The sequence below is a fragment of the Heptranchias perlo genome, chromosome 27 (assembly GCF_035084215.1).
Source record: "Heptranchias perlo isolate sHepPer1 chromosome 27, sHepPer1.hap1, whole genome shotgun sequence".
NCBI classification, from domain to species: Eukaryota; Metazoa; Chordata; class Chondrichthyes; order Hexanchiformes; family Hexanchidae; genus Heptranchias; species Heptranchias perlo.
The window spans coordinates 15,155,096-15,177,882 of record NC_090351.1 but is presented as its reverse complement, the minus strand read 5'-3'; the positions used below and the strand labels follow the sequence as shown (position 1 = coordinate 15,177,882).

Below are 22,787 nucleotides of genomic sequence, written 5' to 3'. Positions count from 1 at the left end.
TTCATTCAGTTCTAAAACCGCCATTATGTCAAATAGAAGTGCTCTGATATGTGAAGAAAGTTTAAAATCACTCGATCAGCAGGAAAGTGTAATCTACCCTGGTTAATGTTATGAATAAATCAGGGGAAAGATACAATCACATAATGCATGAGAGCTTTGCTGTTAATCATAGTCTGTCTGCTGAAGTAACTGTTGCATTACAATAAAACTATTTATATCGACTCCACCATTACTGTCATTTGTTAACATTGGACGAGTATTACAATAATTAGTATGCAGTAGATGCCACTGAATGCAACACCTCCATTTGGTAGGTAAAACATTCCTTTATTGAACTGTTCCAGTTAATTGTAAACAATTTTACAACACCAAGTTATAGTCCAGCAATTTTATTTTAAATTCACAAGCTTTCGGAGGCTACCTCCTTCCTCAGGTGAACGATGTGGAAATTTCCACATTGTTGTAAAATTGTTTACAATTGTCAACCCCAGTCCATCACCGGCATCTCCACATCATGTTCCAGTTAAAGAAGGTAACTCCTGGGTGAGGGGTAACACTGATAACTACTTACCTATAGAACGCCTGCTGGTATCAACACTGAAAGCAACATATTCAGAGCTCCTACCAAATGCTCCTACTGGTGGGCATCGCTCCAGTATCTCCACTCTAGATGCAATGCCTGAGATGGAGCTCTATCATAAAGATTACACAAAGAACTGAAACTAAAAGAAAATGATTTAATGCCAAGGAGAAACTCAAGGTAAGTACGAGTTGGTGATGATACTAGGAGGAGCTCTACATATCACCGATAGTATCAGGATAAACAATATTGATAAGTAATATCAGAGATGACATTGGGAACAACTCTTGTGCATAAATATGAATCATTGATGGTATCGGGATGAACTGTGTGATGAAGTTATACATGGAAATGATTCAATTGTACCATTGGCTTACTGCATTTGAATGCAGTTAGAAGTTCAGATTAAATACAAAAGAACATCGCATACACCTTGCTTTTTACAAACTCTGTATTAAGCTGCATGAAATAAATTTATAGGCGATCAACACAGCTAATGTTCACCAATGTCTTAGTGCAAATTTTAGATGAATAATGATGATTTCTGTCTTCTAATTATCTGCTAAAGATTAAAATGTCCATTAAAAATACCACATCAATGGTTTTGATCATTTTCAACTAAATGTAAGGCCTGATGGCTATATCTTACAGAGTAATACAGCACAGTGAACCACTGTATCAGCAAAAGTACACTCATGATTTTATAAAATCCATTTGCTGGTAAAGCATATTGTCAGGCCCACGTTCCTTAAAATGATACACAGCAATGGTGTTAAGCAGCAATTATATTTTGTCTATTAAAATACATCAGTGTCTTGATTTGAATTGATTCCAGTCTGTTAAAATGATTGAATCCTTTAGGGGAAGTTCACTGTACACATGGAATAGACCATCTTGGCACTTTAGCAGTGATGTAGCTAAGGCAAGGATTCATACATTTGGGAGCAGTAACTCTGCTGGAAATTGTTTCCTTTTTGATATGATTGATGAAAAATGGGACCGGAAACCAAAGCCTCTCCCCACTGTGTATCACCTGCGGTCTTCCTTATCCTCTTCATTCAATCATTCAGGTATCTCAGTCTGCACTCACCCTGATGTTGATTCAATGTCTTTTTTTAAATCTGAGAATGTGTAAACATGACAAGGAGAGACAAAAAAGAGCAAACAGAGGATAAATAAAGAGCTTTAAAGGCTTTGCCAGATATGGTACAAATCCTGAAAAAACATTCTTTGCTAGGAGATCAGATGACAGCTGAGGATTTTTGTTTTGTCCATTTACCATTGCGACACACAATAGTTTAATCGTTACTCAACGAGTTCGATGGTAATGTAATAAAATCAGCACTGATAATAATCTTGCACTTGATTATACAGGCCAATTGCTTCGGGTTAAGAAGTAAATAAGTTACATAGTACTTTTCTGTTCTCTTATAGCTCTTAACTGTTCTCTGCTTAAATTATTTGAGTTGTGATTTTTATTACACCAAATGAACTGGCTCCAGATCTGGAGAAAAGTCACTCTGAACTTGTTTATCCTGAAGGCATACACTATGGGGTTTACAGCAGAGTTTGCATGCGTTAGAAAGATGGCGATGTAGATTCCTATAATTGGTTTGTTGCATGAAGGACAAAACAATGTGATGCAGTTGATGATATGCAGAGGAAGCCAACATATTGCAAATAAGAGCAACACTAGAGCCAGTGATTTGGCAAGTTTCAACTCCTTCCCAAAGTACCTGCTTGGATCTGCATTGTTGATTGACATCGCCTTTTGGTTCAGATGCTTCCGAATAAGATTAAATATTTCCACATAGATCACAAAGATTAGCACGAGAGGTGGTAGCACCCACCCAAAAAAGTTGAAGTAGACCATGTAGTTCATGCTGATTACAGTCTCAAACTGGCACACAATGATGTTGTCCACTTGACTCGAATTCACCCCATCTTGAGTCGCTGTATTGTAATTGTTCCATCCAAACATAGGGATCATGCCAACGATTATAGATATAACCCAGCACAGAATAACTGCAGTCCCAGCTCGCTTCTGCGTCACAATAGTCTTATAACTGTTGGAAAGAGTAGAAATGAAGCAAGAACACCAAGTTAGATCAACAACTCCATATTTAAGCTCACTGTAACAATTTTCCTTCTAAAATGATTTTACTATGATATCTAAGATGGCTCACAACGCCCGAGCTCCAATGTACAAGACCATGGACTGATAGGGCATAGCCCCACCATTCCTAGCCATCTCTTCATGAGGAGGTGCCAATCAGAAGCAAGTGCTTCCCCTCAGTAAGTGAGGGAAAACTGAAGGTCCAGTCACCTTTGGCTAATGTCAAACATCTTCTGGGAAGTCTCTGGCAAAGGGACTAGTGGAGAGGAACTATCGTGGGAAATAATTACAAGCATAAACCTTCATTTTGATCCAGAAATTACCAAAACTTCATTTGCCTTGCATGAACAGTAGCTATGCTATAGTTTTTAGCCTTTGAGATTCAAATCACTTTAAAATGGAGACCAAAGCAGCTCAATCAAACCCATGAGGTGGAGCAGAAGAAAAGCTCAGTTGATTGATAGAAAGTGATTAGTTTCGAAAAGCAGCTTGCCAATATACTTCTACCTTCACACAGCAGGAACAGGCTGTAGAGTATTTGTTCTGGATTCTAAATTGTTGTATCTATGAGAAACATGCATTTAAATAATAAACACTTAATTGATTGTTTAGGGTGCAAAATACAGAAATACTGTTAATATTATTGCTATGGAACACTGACATTTCAGTTTAACAGTGTTTTACGTGCTATAATGCTTGCTGTTACAAGTTCCTGGAAGTGGAATGTGTGGTATTGTAAGATTTCACAGCAGACTGGATATTTAGCTCAGGCAAGGCTACCACTCAGTAATAACAGAAAACATTGTTCACTGAATCAGACAGCATTGTTAACTGCAGTTGGCTGAATTCCAGACACTGTACAACACACATCATCTTGAAACACTTTATGAAATCTATTTGCCTTCAGCAACTCTCACTAATTTACATCCGTACGATAGCATCCACTCAGTACCACCCATTTATCAGCCTGGACAGAAGTCCAACAGTCCAGATTCCTCTGTGATGATGATGTCCAAGCTATGCCAATTTGCTATAGCCATTAGGGAGGTAAAAATTAGTTTGGGCAAGGAACACCTTTGTCCATTGTCTCAGAAACACAATACATGAGATGCAGACAGCATGGTGGTGGATACTGCTGTTGTATTATTTACCAGTTCACAAACAACACTTCAATGCTATAAAAGTATTGAATAAGGACTGTACCTGTCATGATTGTAGTTCTTTCATGGAATACAACTTAAGTGTATATATTTTAAAATGTCTTCATCCATTTGCATTTATTATTTAAATATGATAAGAAGCCCACAGATTTGAATTACATTTGCGGAATTTAAATGGCTTACAAGGATAACTCAATAGGGTCTGATATCCGTAAACTTTTCATTTTGGATACCTGACACTATCCAGTACTGGGATTGCTGCCAGACTCTGGATACCAGGCATCCCTCACAAGGTCAGACAGTCCAACTGAGAATAGCAAGCTGCACAACCCGCTATTGTTAGCAGGCTTGAGCATCAGCCAGCACTGGGTCTCAAACACATAACCACAGATGTTAAATGAACTATGCCACAGTAATGATGCCATTTTAATCTTAATACAAATGACTCATGACATCAGAAAAAAATCTCACCAACTTTCTCCGCTTCCCATCTCTCCTGAAGACATTGATTTATTTCCCTGATACAGTTCTACAGGCACCAGGTACTTGTCAATACTTCGCTCAAATGATCATTATTCTTGACAGTGAGTATGCCACAAAGTATACTATATAATAATGCTTCCTCAGCAATGTGCTCACCTTCTAATTGGTTAAAATGCCAGTAGTGCTTTGACGATAGCTCAGTGAGTAGCTAAGTCCTGCAGACCAGAGAGGTCCTGAGATTGAGTTATTGAGGTTGATCTGTTGAGTTAGCAGATCTCACCGGGGCTGGTGAAATAATTGGCCTGAAAACTCCTGGAAATCAGTCAGTAGTTTCCATTCCTGATCATTACCCAGTTACCCCCACTGAAAGTGCATGTATGTGGATGTTGTCTAAGGATTGGATTGTATCCTATGCAGCCTGTTCAGTGCTCATTGACATGGTGTAGTCTGCAGCCCATTCAATGCTTATTAACATGGTATGGTCTACAGCCTACTCAGTGCTCATTGACATGATGTAGTCTACAGCCCATTCAGTGCTCATTGACAGGCTGTAGTCTACAGCCCATTCAGTGCTCATTGACTTGGTGTAGTCTACAGTCCATTCAGTGCTCATTGACAGGCTGTAGTCTACAGCCCATTCAGTGCTCATTGACAGGCTGTAGTCTACAGCCCATTCAGTGCTCATTGACAGGCTGTAGTCTACAGCCCATTCAGTGCTCATTGACTTGGTGTAGTCTACAGCCCATTCAGTACTCATTGACTTGGTGTAGTCTACAGCCTATTCAGTGCCCATTGACTTGGTGCAGTCTACAGCCCATTCAGTGCTCATTGACATGGTGTAGTCTACAGCCCATTCAGTGCTCATTGACAGGCTGTAGCTTACAGCCCATTCAGTATCTCAGCATCTACCCTGTCAAGACCTCTAAGAATGAGACTGTTTCCCATGAGAGTCTAGAAATAGGGGGCATAGTCTCAGGATAAGGGCACTTAGGACTGAGATGAGGACAAATTTCTTCACTCAGAGGGTGGTGAATCTGTGGAATTCTCTACCCCAGAGGGCTGTGGCTGCTCAGTCGTTGAGTATATTCAAGGCTGAAATTGATAGATTTTTGGACTCTAGGGGAATCAAAGGATATGAGGATCGGGCGGGAAAGTGGCGTTGAGGCTGAAGATCAGCCATGATCTTATTGAATGTGGAACAGGCTCGAGGGGCCGTATGGCCTATTCCTGCTCCTATTTTTTATGTTCTTATAATTGAAGGGACCGAGTTTGCCAACAATACAAAGCTAGGTGGGAAAGTAAGCTGTGAGAAGGAACACAAAAAGACTGCAAATGGATATAGACAGGTTAAGTGAGTGGGCAAGAAGATGGCAGATGGAATATAATGTAAGGAAATGCGAGGTTATTCACGTTAGTAGGAAGAATAGAAAAACAGAATATTTTTTAAATGGTGAGAAACTATTAAATGTTGGTGTTCAGAGAGATTTGGGTGTCCTTGTACACGAAACACAGAAAGTTAACTTGCAGGTACAGCAAGCAAATGGTATGTTGGCTTTTATTACAATGGGATTGGAGTACAAGAGTAAGGAAGTCTTGCTACAATTGTACAGGACTTTGGTGAGACCACACCTGGGGTACTGTATATAGTTTTCATCTCCTTACCTGAGGAAGGATATACTTGCCTGAGAGGCGGTGCAGCGAAGGTTCACTAGATTGATTCCTGGGGTGAGAGGGTTGTCCTTTGAGGAGAGATTGAGTAGAATGGGCCTATACTCTCTGGAGTTTAGAAGAATGAAAGGTGATCTCATTGAAACGAATAAAATTCTTAGACGAACATTTGGGATTATCAGCAGAGCAGTGGATAACGTATACCAATTCTTTGGGCGCAACCATGGCCATTGGCTGGTATATTCTAATGTAGCAAGCAGAGATGGACAGGTTATTCCTCGTATGGAGAGGGCAGGTAAGGTGAACGGCAATGCAGCAGGTACTATCCTAGTTAGTGCATCATAGACAAGCAGTACATGAAGAGTCCCAGGCTCACCAGGGAGGCTAGAGTAAGATGTGCAGTCAATTTGAATGTTCCGTTACAGAATAGAGCAGAAGGGTGTGAGCAAGGAGGCCAGGGCAACCTGGAGCTAGAAGGCAGCGAGAAGGGAGAATAGGGGCTAGGGGGAGAGTGAGTAGGAAAGCTGGGGCTCACTGGGGTTAGTAAGCAATGTTGAATGAAGTGCCAGAAGCCAACTAAGAGCAGGATCTGGGGCTAGGGATTAGTGACAACAGAGGCAAGGAGAAGGGGCCTGGAATTATGGGGAGCAGTTGCAGCAAGCCTGAAGCTGGAGTGTGGGGCTGCACAGAGGTTTAGTGGGGCAAGCTGCTGAGGAATGGGACCAAAAGGAGGAAGGAATGGGGAACTATCATGACGTTTGAACGCCCCAGAATATTTTTTAGCAAATGAAACCAACCAATTCGAATCTTACTTGTCCCTGGTTCCATGGTTCTGAGGTTGATCGGTTGAAGAGCCAGGCTCAAAGGACATTGATTTCTGGGGACTGAGTCGTCAAGGTTCTGGAACCTGATTGGTTAAAAAGGCAGCGGTCTCTGGTTTTGGGATTTGATTGGTCTCAAGGAGTCTACAATCATTTACTTTTACATTCTTAAAGACACAACTTTTTAATAATACAGATAGATTAAATACATAAAATGAAGAAACTCTAAAAAGGATGCTGTGCTTGTCTATAAAATGTAATGTTACACTTTACATCTGATAGAACAAATACATAACTATTTGCAGGGGGGATTTTGACTATCGTGTCTGTTAAAAATGGGAAATGGAAACGGTTGTAATATCCATTGTTTTTATTGCAATATCTCATGCAAATAACTGAAATATATTCTTGATGCAATACTGTATCTTGACATAAACTGCATTATCATATCAAAAAAATAGCTTAAATAAAGTCCGTTTCTACATTACGAACAAATTTTTCTGTGGATGAAATAGTTGCTTCAATCAGCACTGTAGCATTTTATAAATCTGTGTTAAAGGAAAAAAAGTGCCAGGTACACGTCATTAAACAACATCGAGGACCAGCACAAATCAACAGTGACCTTAACTCCACACATCTCACCCACACCGGCACTCTCACTCAGGATCTCTAAAATTCTGTACAGCTGCAGTCTATTCCCACTTCCTTACACATCTGAGCTCCAATAACAATTAATTTGATGCACAATTATACCAACACAAACAAATGAACATTGGGGCTATTACTGCTGTTAATTTAACATTACCTGAGTAGCTAATGTTATTACGGGGTGATTGATGCAGAACTGAAATGTTACTAATTAATTTATATCTGAAAGAAATGTCTCAGACCGAGAATATTTTGTATAACCTACGCTCAGGGTTAATTCCAAGTTAATTCCTTATTCATTTTAGAAGCAATTCAAGACTGTTACAGACACAAATGTACACAGGAAAAAACAGCAGGGATCAGACTCACTCAGAAAATAAATCTCATGTTAATTTCTATGAATTTCTGGCAATTTATGCTCTGAATATTTCGATCCAGGTACACTCCAAATGCATAGAGGCTAGATATAATAGAAGTGTTAGTGTATTCCATAAATGTTCAATGGCCAACTTGACTACAAAGCCATGGTGAAATGTTTGCTCTTGGGTTCTGTCAACAGGTCCCAAGTTGAGCTTTTAGGCAATCGATAGCTTCCTGCTGCACATTCTGTTTGTACCAGGAAAGTATTGACAAACCTGAGCAGTTGTCTGTAATTTATCAGGGAGCGTTCCTTTTTGCAGTGTTGTGTGCAACCTAGTGAATTGATCAGGTTTACTGAGTTTCCATGGCAAGTTGTTAGGTTGGCTCTAGACCTGCACATTTAAGTTACTTCAATGGGTTTCGGGGCCATTTTCATTACATATATTGATATTGAAATTAAACTATATTTAAGCATCTGCAGTGGGTTCAGCATTTGAATTGAATTTACAAAAGTGCTTTGCAGTTTAATAAAGGGGTTATCAGTCCCAAATTTTAGAACTTGGAGACTGTAGTTGTCTTGCGAAATTATTTTTCACGTGTGCGCAGCTCTGTGTACATCAGTGATGGGGAACTTTTGACACCAGTATGAGCGTCACAGACTTCCCAGTGAGATGTGGCAAAGGCTGGATGTAGGGTAGAGCATTGTTAACATTTCGGGTTTTGCCTGCTGTATTCTTTTGGGTGCAGCAGTGCTAGACACTCCTGTAAGTGGTCTGAATGTTTTACATTTTAAAGCGTGCCTGTCCAATATCTAACTATACAATAAGTGTAACAATAGTATCCCCTTGTAATCTGAACTGGATATTCATGTCTCTCGCACATGTGTATCTTCAATGTCTTTGAAATCAGACCAAGCAAACACTTGGTGAGCAGAGGCCAGATACGAATGATCAAAATGCTTTATTTCACAGCACGTTAACATATGGAACAATAGTTATGATCGGATGAAAATGCTCTGCTTCCCCACATCAGTGAGTCATTTTACTTGACTTAAATAAAATAACTTCTAACTACCCACTTCTAAGTTTCTTGCAGGTGTCTGTTTCAAATACCTGACTGACTGTGTCTCTGTCTCTGTTTGTGCATCTCCCTCTGTTCACAGCCAGAAAGGAATCAGAGACTTTCCAACGCAAAGGGTGTGAGGTGGACAATTTGAGGGCGGCTATGGATGGGCCACCATGCTGCATGACTTCCTGACAGAGCTGAGGTTGGGCACTGCTGAGCTCATTTACAATGGAGCACTCCATGGTTGAGGTTCTAAGCTCAGGCATCAATTTTCTCAGGAGTGCTTGAAAACATTAAACTCCAATCTACAGAAGACTGTATCCTTTGAATTAACCAGGTTGGGTAACCAGCACCAGGGGAATGGCAGGAATTGGCATGATAATACAATATCCTCTCAGGCTAATGGTGCATTCCTAGCTCCCTACCACCCCACTCAAATAACTACAAGAGAGTTTTCCAATGTGCAGGTCCTGGCAGCCATTGCATCTGTAGATCTTTAATTGCAGGGTCATCTTTAGCCCCAGCAGGAGGAGAGACTCGACCACCTCCATCCCTTGCAGCAAACAATGAAACCCATTAGTTATCCACCACACTTCCTCCTCCCTCTAGGAGATCACTTAGAAGGAGCACAAGGTTATGAAGTAGACATGGTGTAGCTATATACACCATTAACCACCCTCCCCCCCTCCACAGCTCCCCTGCTCCCAGTCCAGTCATAAAATTTCCTGGGAGAGGCCTCCAGAACTTGTCCATTTGAAGGATTGTGTGGAATCAACACCAGCTGCCTTTCCTCTCCTAGTTGATGTTTCATTAGTGTCCTTTACAGGGGAAAATTGTGAAGGACGCAACGCCCAACAATATTCTTAGTGCTCTGGATTGGCCTACACTGTGAAACTTCTCTGATCGGTCTAAGCAGCTGAATCACTGCTTGAAGGTGCCAAAGGTGTGTTTCATTATGAGTTTGGTGGATATGTGTGTAGCATGATACATCTTCTGCTCTCTTCTCATTGGATATTGCAGGGGTGTTTTGATCCATGCTGCACAGTGTATCTCTAATCCCCCAAAAGCCATCATTGGGCTCTTCCTGGTCATTCAATTAAGGTTGGCATGGTTGACTACTGCAGAATGAATGAATCGTGGGAACTAGCTGGGAAATGTGGACAGATCTACATGATTCTGTTCCTGTGGTCACAGACAACCTGTACAGTGATGGAATGGTAGCATTTTCTAATCATGAGTGGCATTGCGTTTGATCTGGGGGCATGTATGGCTACAATTTGGCTACAAAACCTGGAAGGGTAATAAACAGTGAGGAGGATAGTGATAGATTTCAAGAGGATATACACAGGCTGGCGGCATGGGCGGACACGTGGGAGATGAAATCTAACGCAGAAAAATGCAAAGTGATACATTTCGGTCGGAAGAATGAAGAGAGGCAATATAAACTAGAGGGCACAAATCCATAAGGGGTACAGGAACAGAGAGATATAGGGGTATATGTGCACAAATCGTTAAAGGTGGCAGGGCAGGTTGAGAAAGTGGTTAAAAAAGCAAATGGGATCCTGGGCTTTATAAATAGAGGCATAGAGTACAAAGTATGGAAGTCATGATGAATCTTTATAAATCACTGGTTCGACCACAACCTGGAGTATTGTGTCCAGTTCTGGGCATCGCACTTTGGGAAAAATGTGAAGGCCTTAGAGAGGGTGCAGAAGAGATTTACTAGAATGATTCCAGGGACGAGTAGCTTTAGTTACGTGGATAGACTGGAGAAGCTGGGTTGTTCTCCTTGGAACAGAGACGGTTGCAAGGAGATTTGATAGAGGTATTCAAAATCATGAAGGGTTTAGACAGACTCTCTCTAGATAGAGAGAAACTGTTCTCATTGGCGGAAGGGTCAAGAACCAGAGGACACTGATTTAAGGTGACTGGCAAAAGAACCAAAGGTGACATGAAGAAAAACTTTTTTACACAGCAAGTGGTTAGGATCTGGAATGCACTGCCCAAGGGGGTGGTGGAGGTAGATTCAATCATGGCCTTCAAAAGGGAACTGGATAAGCCTCAGAGCTCAGTGTGCAGCCATGATGCACACCCTCTGCTTGGAACCTGAGCACATGAAAGGAAAAAATTTGTAGGGCTACGGGGATAGGGCGGGGAGTGGGACTAGCTGGATTGCTCTTGCATAGAGCCAGCGCAGACTCGATGGGCTGAATGGCCTCCTTCCATGCTGTAACCTTTCTATGATTCTACTTGCAGTCAATGATGGCCTCTTCATGTGGGCATCCTGCCAGACAGTAGAAATGGAAGCAGCTTTCTTGCTGTTGGCTGCTGACATATAGCAGGATGACATCTCTGGCCTTAGGAAACAATGGGGGCAATTTTAAACTAAGCTACCCCTCGGGAAATTGATGGGATCGGGTGCAACACTGGCTTTACACCCCGCCCGATTTAACTCTCCATTAAAGACAATAGAAAGTAATATTGGGTGGGGGGTAAAACCTGCCTCCCACCCGATCCTGTGGGTTTCCCGCCTGGCAAGTTAGGTTAAAATGACCCCCATTGTTTCAGTTATCTGCTTGAGACAATTGTGAACTGAAGGTTGGGAGATGTGACTGAGATCTCCCATACTTGGCTGGAAGGAACCTGTCACATTAATTTACCTGTAACATAGATGGCCACTTACAGAACCGCTCCTGTGCTGGAACTGACTGCAGGAGTCTGCAGAGTTGAGTGATAGCTTTCTTCAGGAATCAAAGTCTGCATTGCCAAGTCTGTTCAGATATGTTAATATATAAGACTCTGTCCATGCATAAATGAGTGTCAGCAGGGACTGTGTAAGATACAATCTCACTTATCTTTCATGTCTTCTCTAAACTTATGACCTCCTCCTTCATAAAATGCAATTAGTAAGGTATGCCCACAGGAATACCCATACCTGAAAGGTAGACATCGTCTAACAGCTATGGATTTGGGAAGGTATCAGGAGATGTACAACTAATTCCAGTAACTTCTGTTGTGCTACAAGATGAAAATTGTGCAGGAACAGCTGAAACACCATGCTCCTTTGAAAACAAGGACCCAACCCAGCACAGCATAACTGAAATCAGCACTCAGCCCATGAGGCACTGCTCCTGCCTCCCAAGCACATTATTGAGAAGCCCCTCATTTAATGGAAATTGCTGGATGCAGTGAGCATTGTGCACATTCAGTGCTCAGGTTCCAAGCAGAGGGTGTGCATCATGGCTGCACACTGAGCTCTGCGGCAGGCACGGGGCTCCATTCCCAATGTTAAGGTCCCCGCACCCAATGCGCATTGGCACCCAACATCCTGTTAGTGGCCCTACTCTATCAATGCTAAACAGATACACATAAAATTGTCTCCTTAATTTCCTGTGATTATTTTCCGCCAATCGTTTCTATACCTCTGAATCCTTGAGCCGATTCACTTGTGCACAGAGGTGCTCATTACAGCAAAATTCATAATAAATCCAGGTTGGAATAAAAGATTGTGAAGTAATTTAATTAGGCATGACTATCAGGGATAAAGGTTTGGTTAAATTTGACTAAAGGTAAACTCTCTTAAATTGACAAATCTTCTTTTCACAGTGAACTATGATCACTTTAAATTGGCCACGTCTTTAGCCTACATTTTCCAATTAGTGTTATCTCAGTAACCCATTAATTTTAAATCGGTTACTGCTTGTGTTAAAATAATGTCAATGTGTTTTTGTCTCTAATGCAGTGATACTTATATATAAACAATTGATTTCATGAAAGGAATGTGGGTGGGAAGATGTACATAATCCAATACCTGGGATTAATCAATGTGCCATACTCGACAGCTCGTCAACATCTTCCTGTATAATTGTAAACAATTTTACAACACCAAGTTATAGTCCAGCAATTTTATTTTAAATTCACAAGCTTTCGGAGATTTTCTCCTTCCTCAGGCAAATGTTTCAAGATCTCCTTGAAGCCTACGCATTTATACATATTGAACAATAATACATGGTGTTTACAGACTGCCCCTGCAACTGCCCGTTGCCAAGGCAATCACCGTGTTCAGACAGAGAGGTGTTACCTGCAGAACCTCCGAATACACATTCAACAAAAAAACAAACAGGGAAAAAAAAACAGAGAAAAAAAAAAACACAGAGAGAGGCAGAAACATCCGGAAGGCAGAGAGAGCCAGCAAATGACCCATTATATTAAAAACAGATAACATTTGTTCGCTGGTGGGGTAACGTGTAGCGTGACATGAACCCAAGATCCCGGTTGAGGCCGTCCTCATGGGTGCGGAACTTGGCTATCAATTTCTGCTCGACGATTTTGCGTTGTCGTGTGTCTCGAAGGCCGCCTTGGAGTACGCTTACCCGAAGGTCGGTGGATGAATGTCCATGACTGCTGAAGTGTTCCCCGACTGGGAGGGAACCCTCCTGTTTGGCGATTGTTGCGCGGTGTCCGTTCATCCGTTGTCGCAGCGTCTGCATGGTCTCGCCAATGTACCATGCTCTGGGGCATCCTTTCCTGCAACGTATGAGGTAGACAACGTTGGCTGAGTCACAGGAGTATGAACCATGCACCTGGTGGGTGGTGTCATCTCGTGTGATGGTGGTATCTGTGTCGATGATCTGGCATGTCTTGCAGAGGTTACCGTGGCAGGGTTGTGTGGCGTCGTGGACGCTGTTCTCTTGAAAGCTAGGTAGTTTGCTGCGAACGATGGTCTGTTTGAGGTTGGGTGGCTGTTTAAAGGCGAGTAGTGGAGGTGTGGGGATGGCCATAGCGAGGTGTTTGTCCTCATTGATGACATGTTGAAGGCTGCGGAGAACATGGCGTAGTTTCTCCGCTCCGGGGAAGTACTGGACGACAAAGGGTACTCTGTTGGTTGCGTCCCGTGTTAGTCTCCTGAGGAGGTCTATGCGATTTTTTGCTGTGGCCCGTCGGAACTGTCGATCGATGAGTCGAGCGTCATATCCCGTTCTTACTAGGGCGTCTTTCAGCGTCTGTAGGTGTCCATCGCGTTCCTCCTCGTTCCACCGCGATGGACACCTACAGACGCTGAAAGACGCCCTAGTAAGAACGGGATATGACGCTCGACTCATCGATCGACAGTTCCGACGGGCCACAGCAAAAAATCGCATAGACCTCCTCAGGAGACTAACACGGGACGCAACCAACAGAGTACCCTTTGTCGTCCAGTACTTCCCCGGAGCGGAGAAACTACGCCATGTTCTCCGCAGCCTTCAACATGTCATCAATGAGGACAAACACCTCGCTATGGCCATCCCCACACCTCCACTACTCGCCTTTAAACAGCCACCCAACCTCAAACAGACCATCGTTCGCAGCAAACTACCTAGCTTTCAAGAGAACAGCGTCCACGACGCCACACAACCCTGCCACGGTAACCTCTGCAAGACATGCCAGATCATCGACACAGATACCACCATCACACGAGATGACACCACCCACCAGGTGCATGGTTCATACTCCTGTGACTCAGCCAACGTTGTCTACCTCATACGTTGCAGGAAAGGATGCCCCAGAGCATGGTACATTGGCGAGACCATGCAGACGCTGCGACAACGGATGAACGGACACCGCGCAACAATCGCCAAACAGGAGGGTTCCCTCCCAGTCGGGGAACACTTCAGCAGTCATGGACATTCATCCACCGACCTTCGGGTAAGCGTACTCCAAGGCGGCCTTCGAGACACACGACAACGCAAAATCGTCGAGCAGAAATTGATAGCCAAGTTCCGCACCCATGAGGACGGCCTCAACCGGGATCTTGGGTTCATGTCACGCTACACGTTACCCCACCAGCGAACAAATGTTATCTGTTTTTAATATAATGGGTCATTTGCTGGCTCTCTCTGCCTTCCGGATGTTTCTGCCTCTCTCTGTGTTTTTTTTTTTCTCTGTTTTTTTTTCCCTGTTTGTTTTTTTGTTGAATGTGTATTCGGAGGTTCTGCAGGTAACACCTCTCTGTCTGAACACGGTGATTGCCTTGGCAACGGGCAGTTGCAGGGGCAGTCTGTAAACACCATGTATTATTGTTCAATATGTATAAATGCGTAGGCTTCAAGGAGATCTTGAAACATTTGCCTGAGGAAGGAGAAAATCTCCGAAAGCTTGTGAATTTAAAATAAAATTGCTGGACTATAACTTGGTGTTGTAAAATTGTTTACAATTGTCAACCCCAGTCCATCACCGGCATCTCCACATCACATCTTCCTGTATAGTACAGCACTTTAGTCAATGGTCTGATGGAGAAGAATTCTGACACTGCCTGGTAATATGCACTTAAATCCTCAGCAAAATCAGAGTACTGGTGTAGCCTGGTACAGATGCAATCAGGGAATATGACTGCCTGATTAATAATCCAGTGAGCTGTTGTGCTATCGGGAAGTTGGTCAAGTTCCAGAATGGGACCCAACAAGTGGAAAATTTCCAGTTACTCATATTGTATATTTACTTATTCCAATGGCTGCTGAAGATTTAATTTTAACTAGGGGCACGGACAAACTTTCATTCTCTTGAAGCTTTAGTGACAGGAATTTTAAAGAATGCTGATCCTTTAATCGTCTTATTATAACATCAGAACATTAGTTCCATATTTATTCATCCCAGTTTGCAGTATTTTAGCTCTACCCGCTGATAATCCTTGTTCTATGAACAGCCAGATGCTGATTCAACACAGTAAGGTTCACTTTACATAAATTAACCTAACTTGCGATCCCTGAATTTTAATTTTTTTTAAAAACATATATAAAGAAAAAAAGCTATATTACAACACTGTCCACACACATTCTCCATTTTCACCTTCTTTACTATTGCTCAGGGATATTGACTCATCATAAATTTGCCTGATTTGGTTAAATTGATTCATTTTATTTAAATAATTTATAGATAATTGCTGGCAGCTACGTTTTGAATTTTTCAAAGTTTACTGTGATTCGGTTATAATATTTGGGATGCCGTACATGACAAGCTTTAGAAAGCCTGCTACGAATCATCCAATTGCATCTTTAATTTATTTTAGAACATGTACAATAAAAATTTCAGCCACCATTTCTGGTATCGTGGCCCTCTGCATTGATGTATCATATCAATTAAAGTCAAAATCAAATTACATTACACACCACTAAGCATCTCATCCAATGCACTCAATGCTCTGGTGAGGTAACATGAGCAATCGCCCAGCAATGAGACCACAGATCTTCAGGCTATATTATCCATGGAAGCCATGCATGCTGGTCGCCTTCTACATGAACAATGCTTGGTTTAATACTTCTTTGACCCTGTATTTTTGACTCACATTTGTTAAAATATCCATGTGAGTGTGGCAACATTGATTACAAATACAGGAAGGAAACACAAAGCCAGGAGACGGCATTCATAATCTGATCCAATCCCCTAATTGAATATTGTATGTATAGAGAAAAGGCAAATAGCAAACGAAAGCTACTTTTATATTGGTCTTTGATCACCAGCTCCCATGACCCGGGTCTCACAAAGCCAGTGTAAAAATAAACCTACTGGATTTTTAAGACCTGCAGGCAAGAAGACTGATTTTCTTTCCGGGTTTTCCTGACTGCTGAGGATCTTTCTGCTCTGGTGACAGCGGTGCGCTTTGGTGGTGATGTCACGAAATGTCATACCGTGGCCACGCCCCTCTGCTGCTGTTCTCTCTGGACTGACGTCGTCATGCACGATCATGACATCACTACGCCGCGCACGCACACTGGCCAGAATGTCTCGAGCAGTCAGCACCTGTGTGGAATGTGGTCCCCTTACAGTGCAGCCGACTGATAGGAACATCAGCTGCATATTACAAAGATAAATGCAGGAGAGTGTTACAGTTGGCTCACTCTGTCAAAACCTGGACTGCAATAAAAATGCAGCTTAAATTTACAAGAATAGGGATGGGGAATAGAGCAGTGGAGGAGTATTTTCTTCAGGTAAGCCTACATAGTGATTGATACAAAGCAATAAACAATGTTTTGTTGTATAATTGTTTGAGATTCACTATGTACAATGTATAATGTATTTATTCAAACCCCAGTAAAATTTGAATTCACAAGAGTACAAGATTTTCTTTCCTAAATTGGCCTGGGTTTTTATCTGGTTTTTCGCCTCTCCCAGGAGAGGGTGGGGTACGGATGTATTTATGATGTGATGGTGGATGGACAAGAGGGTCTTTTCCTGTCCGTCATTGTTCATATGTTCGTATATAAGTAAAGATGAGGGAAGCTATTCAATCTGTCCAGGAAAAGAATCCCCATTATGTTAAGCTTGACATGAGGAAGAGAAAGTGGTCGATAAATATAGGATTATTTTTAGATGAAACACGGCTAGGACAAGTGATTTGGCACAACACAAAATCTCATGACAATCCCTCAAATTTCTGCATTCACTGCTTGAGAGGCAATTTTCTGCCCAAGTACCACAATTTTCCATAAAAAATCCCAGAGGCTGGTAAAATTATGGCTTGAGAATGAATCTGAGCAATAACAAGTCACTTACACTGAACAATATGTCTTTGCCTTTTTGACTGCCAGAGCTCAAAGTTCTCCAATTAAACCCATTTAAAAGATGTAAGGCTGATGAGAGAGAAGTAAAAGGAGTGAAGGATTTGCCTGAATGAAAAAAAACAGGCTTGGACCCTACCCTTCTTTTTAACAACCTTTTTTATTTATGGTGCTGCTCGTTTCATTGCAGCTTGATCTCATTACTGTTGCACCGAAGCCCATCAGAACCATTTAGAAACTCACCCAGGTATTAGATTGTGTTATCACCAACTGAACTATAAAATTCTGACTAATGTGCACAATGTAAGGAAACAGCAACTCAAGCAAAGAACAATATATTCCCTTCACTCTAACTGTTGATCTATAACTTATCCTTATTTGTATTATAACCTAGTTCTCATTAAATGGAAAACAGGCACAAACACAGCTTCTGCTAAGATCTTTATTTTGTCCCTGTTAAGGTGAGATATATTAGTGTTGGGATGCAGATCATTTCAGACACTCATCAGCAGCACTGCCAGGTCAGGTATACAAAGAACCTCCTATCGCACCAATTTACCATTACTGTTTGTATTGTTGGCCTATACCCGTCACTACTGGACTGAGACTGCCTAAACTCCTTACACCCAACAGGCAGAAAGACATTCTTCCCATCAGCCTGGGATGGATTACAATCCCTGGCCCTGAGGTGAAATTCCAGTATCGAACCCAACGCACCATCTTTTTCACTTAATTATTTAAGTGCTGCATCTCCTAGGAATACTAATACTATAATTTGTTAAAACATAGGCAGCAGGATAAGGAAGCAGCTCTTTGACGTGCCAAAGAGTTGTGCCACAGGCTGGTAACATGTAGGATTACAACTATAATTCCTTAAGTAGCAGATTATTCCATAAATTAATAATTCAAACCAGTTACACCTAAAGGCTGGCATCAGGCTGGCTGAGGGAGATGTCGAGCTGGGGCAAAGTGTTTCTCCAAAGGGAGTGAGGAAAAATCTGATAAATAATGTTATAATGTGCCTAACATGGGCTACTTACAGAATATAGCATTTGGTAGAGGCTTGGGTGCAGGTAATCTGTTTGGCCTACTGTGAAACACAGACTACGATAAAACAGGGATGAACAAAATAAAGACTTGTAGCTCTAAACACAGAATTTTTTCTTATTTAAGTCCTGGCACTAACTCTAATGAGGAACACAAGGGTCATAAGTGAGTACAGCCAATGTTATACTGTTGACTTCTGATATTTCTGCACTGTTAAAAGAAAAAACAAACTTGCATTTATATAGCGCCTTTCATGACTTCAGGACATCCCAGAGCACTTCATAGCCAATGAATTACTTTTGAAGTGTAGCCTACATTTTGTTGTAATGTAGGAACCGCGGCAGCCAATGTGGACATCTTACTGGGATCCAGTTTGTCTATTCCCTTGAAGATCTTAAATACCTCAATAAAGGTCACCTCCCAGCTGCTTTTTTGTCTAAATATTCCCAGTAACTTTAGTCTTTACCCATAGCTCAGGTGCACAATCCCCTTTATCAATTTTTATTCTCCCACTACTTCCATTCTCTAGCTTCATGGCTTTGCATTTATCCATATTAAATAACATCTCCCACTTTTTGGCCCTGATCTGTCGCGATCCCTCTGCAATTGGCCTGCTTATTACCTTTTATTTACATTCCCTCCAAATTTGGTATCAGCAGCAAACTTAGAAAACTTTGTTACTGTCCCTTCCTCCAAATCATTAATATGCATTGGAAACACAATGGGGCCAGAAATAATCCCTGCTATATCCTGCTAGTCACCTCTTTTCAGTTAGAGAATGGTTGCTTTTGAACTCCCCTGACTCAACCGGTTTGTTGCCATTTCAAAAGCTTTGATCCTACTCCGTGTCTTCTACTTTGTAAAAGGATTGATCTTGCGTGGAGCCAGTGCAGACTCGATGGGCCGAATGGCCTCCTTCCATGCTATAACCTTTCTTTGATTCTATGATTCTAAAGTAATTTTCTATGTGGTGCTTTATCAAGGCTTTAGGTATACTAAATGATTTTATGATTCTATAATAAATCTATTGCGTTCCACTTGTCCACTACGATATGTCCTCAGGCAAAATATACCACCTGTAAAACCAAGTTGACGACTGTTTCTTACTTTATGTTTTTCAAGATGCTTCACTAGCAGGCAAACACACTGCCTGATGTATTATTTAGCTACACAGACCAAAAAAACCCCATTTGATTCCTGGCTGCAGAGGTCACAATTCAACTCAGAATCCATTGACTAGGGAGGGGAACAATCAGCCAGGGCTCCTGTCCCTGATAGCTATTCAGTGATAGCTGCTGCAAAGTGCAGATGGGAGGCACAAATAAAAGTAGTATTTAAAATTATTTTTTGAAGAGAAAAGGCATAGAATAGAGAAATTAAGTTACAATGTTAAAAATAGAAAGAAGAACAGGGAAAGGGAACGAGATAGAGAGAAAAGGGAAAGTTCGTCCAAGCAGAAAGTGTTAAGGCTTTAACATTTTTATTTAAAATATTTCTAGTGTTTAGCTTAGTTACATAGCAGTATTATTACAACAGTAAAGCCTGCCCTGACACCTGAGGAGCTTTATTACTGTAATATCAATGTAACGCAATAACCTGTTTGAGTCATGGCAGTAAGTTTGTGTCTCAGAGGCCAACACTATCCCCTTTCCCAACTGTTTGTTCAAACTGAACCTGATTGTATGCAGTCTCGGTGTCCTATTTAACCCTGAGTTGAGCTACAAACCCCACCTCTGCTCCATCACGAAGAGTGGCTCTTTCCACCTCTACATCATTGCCCATCTATGTTCCAACTCACCCCATCGTTCCTAAAATTCTCATCAATGCCTTTGTCACCTCACAGTGTGATTTCCTCTTTGTGCTCCTGAGCTCAACCCTACACATCCTTTAACTCATCCAAAGCTTGTATCTTAACCTGTACTATCTCCTGTACATCTGCCATGCCTATCCTCATGGACCTCTAACCCCCTTCCGCCCTGGATTATATAGTTTAAAATCTTCATTCGCATTTTCCCGCATGACTTTGCTCCACCCGACCTCTGCAATCTCCTCCAGATCAATATCCAGCACCCACCCTCTATTCTCCACAGCATGTGTCCTCCTCAGTCCCCTCCACTGTCAGGGGGGTATGGTTCCACAGGTATTGGCCACTCCCTGGTATTTCTTCTGAGTGAGCCTTGAGTGTTAATCCATTGCGGGGGGCATCACAGCTAAACTCAATTCTGTCCTAACTTGATGTTTACAATGATCGCTGGATAGTGATGTGGAGTGCGAACCCTACGTGATTTCTCTGCTCTCTGACCCTGACTCGCTGAAGCTAATTGGAGCACCTGTACTGCTGCCCCAACCAAGGGCAGCTGATTCAGCAAAGTCCAGGGATTGAACATGGGGCCTTCCTGATCTATATGGCCCATCTACTCCCTTTTAACTGGCTGAACAGTCACTGAAACCCTTTGACAAGACCCTTAGAATATAAGAATTGCTAGATGAGAAAAGACCAAGGTCCATCTAGTTCGCCTCCTACCATCCTAAAAGTTGCATGATACAATGATAATGGAATTGTTGACTAATCATAGCAATCAATCATTATCATTTAGTCTACAACAAACCCAGAAATGACAGGAGGGAAACCGCTAGTGGTGGAAAGCTTTGGAAACCATGGGCTCGATTTTCAAACGCCCGAGCCGGCGGGTTCATGGCGGGGAGGCTCCGAAAATCAGGGATTCCCGGGGCGGCTCCAACCCGCCCACTTCCGGGTTCCCCAGTGACGCGCTTACATGCGGGCGCATCCCCCGCATGCGGGACTCCCGCCGGCAAATAAAGCCGGCGGGATGCCACTTAAGGTAATTATTTTGATACTTCAGGTTGTTAGCAGACCTGATTGACATGATATTTTAGGAGGGGTGGGATTTTCATCTCAAATGGGACTCTTTTCCGTTCTGGGGGAAACACTCCCGGTTGAAATGGACATGTTGCAGCCATCAGCCTGTGGCAGCTGCAAAGGTCCATTTGACAGGTGGGGGGGAGACTCTCACTCATTGCAGGAGGCCACTCTGTCACTTTGGACGAAGTTTGGCCTCCACCACACTCCTCCTAACAATAAAATTCACAAACTTGCACACTTACCCCGGTGTCCAGACACATGTACCTAGCTTGCGGACCCCGTTAAACGTACATCTTCCGGATGGGAGCCGCCTTAGCTGCAGTCATGACCTCCTCGGAGGACGAACAACATCACCAGCCTCGCCAGCCAATGCCGTCCACCTCTGACACATGGAGCTCCACAACACAGTACTGTGACACATCCACCTGCATAGCAGGAGGGAGGGCAACCGCAGAGAGAGATGAGCCACAGGGTCTACAGACCGAGGCTCAGATTCCTGGACCTCTTTGAGCAGCAGTACATACGGAGGCTCAGAGTCACTCAACATGTAGTCGTGGACATCTGCAGCCTCCTTCATGCCAAGCTGCTCCCGGCTGGCCCGAGCACCATCTTCTTACCTGTCGCTGTCAAAGTCACCACTGCCCTCAACAACTTCTCCTCCGCATCCCTCCAGGGTGCCACTGGGGACATCGCCGACGTCTCTCAGTCGTCTGCACAAAAGAGCCCTGCAAATACACCTACACCCACTCTGCAGTGACACAATGGGTGGCATCAGTTGTGGGTCTTCATAGTGATCCTCAGGAAAGGGCATTATTGAACAAACCAGACAAGATTCGCAAAGACGTGGCAGTAGTGGTGACAATATAATATGTAATGTGAGTTGATCAGAAATCAAATATAAGTAAAAACCAATACAAACCCTCAAACACCCTTGTGCATCCCCTTCATGCTCACGACACGTTTGCCTTACGCTTCCTACTACACATATGTGATGCATGCCCTGTGGCTGCAGCACAGGTAGTGGCAGGTTGAGTGAGGCTGACCGTGAAAGAGATGCATGAGAGGATGAGTATGAGATAGAGCCATGAGATTGTATGAGGATTGGGTTGAGTGGTAGTGGTGGGATGAGTACTGGCGAGGTGAGTAAGTGCATGTAAGATGAGGATGAGCTTTGAGTGGGTGTGAGGAGTGATGTGATAGAGTAGTGTTGGCAGTGCAGAAGGAGATGTGGGGTGGGGGCAGTGATGTGGCAGACGGAGTGTAGGGGAATGAGTAAGTGCACTCACTTCGGCTGACCTACTTAGATCATTGAAGCGCCTCCTGCACTGTATGCAGGTGCGCGATATGTTGGTGGTGCTGGTGACCTCCTCTGCCACCACGAGCCAGGCCTTCTTGGTGGCAGAGGCAGGCCACTTTCTCCA

At 42.7% G+C, this 22,787-nt stretch overlaps 1 protein-coding gene across 1 annotated transcript in view; it reads right to left on the bottom strand.

Moving 5' to 3' along the window:
* Window positions 1-723: 723 nt before the first annotated feature.
* The window catches only part of LOC137344426 (adenosine receptor A1-like), a 59,254-nt gene continuing 37,190 nt past the window's right edge, over window positions 724-22,787 (bottom strand). The window contains exon 2 of the mRNA XM_068007387.1: window positions 724-2,646. Within this exon, the coding sequence (XP_067863488.1) occupies window positions 1,986-2,646 (661 nt within the window). The 3' untranslated portion in view covers window positions 724-1,985. The remainder of the gene's footprint in view (window positions 2,647-22,787) is intronic.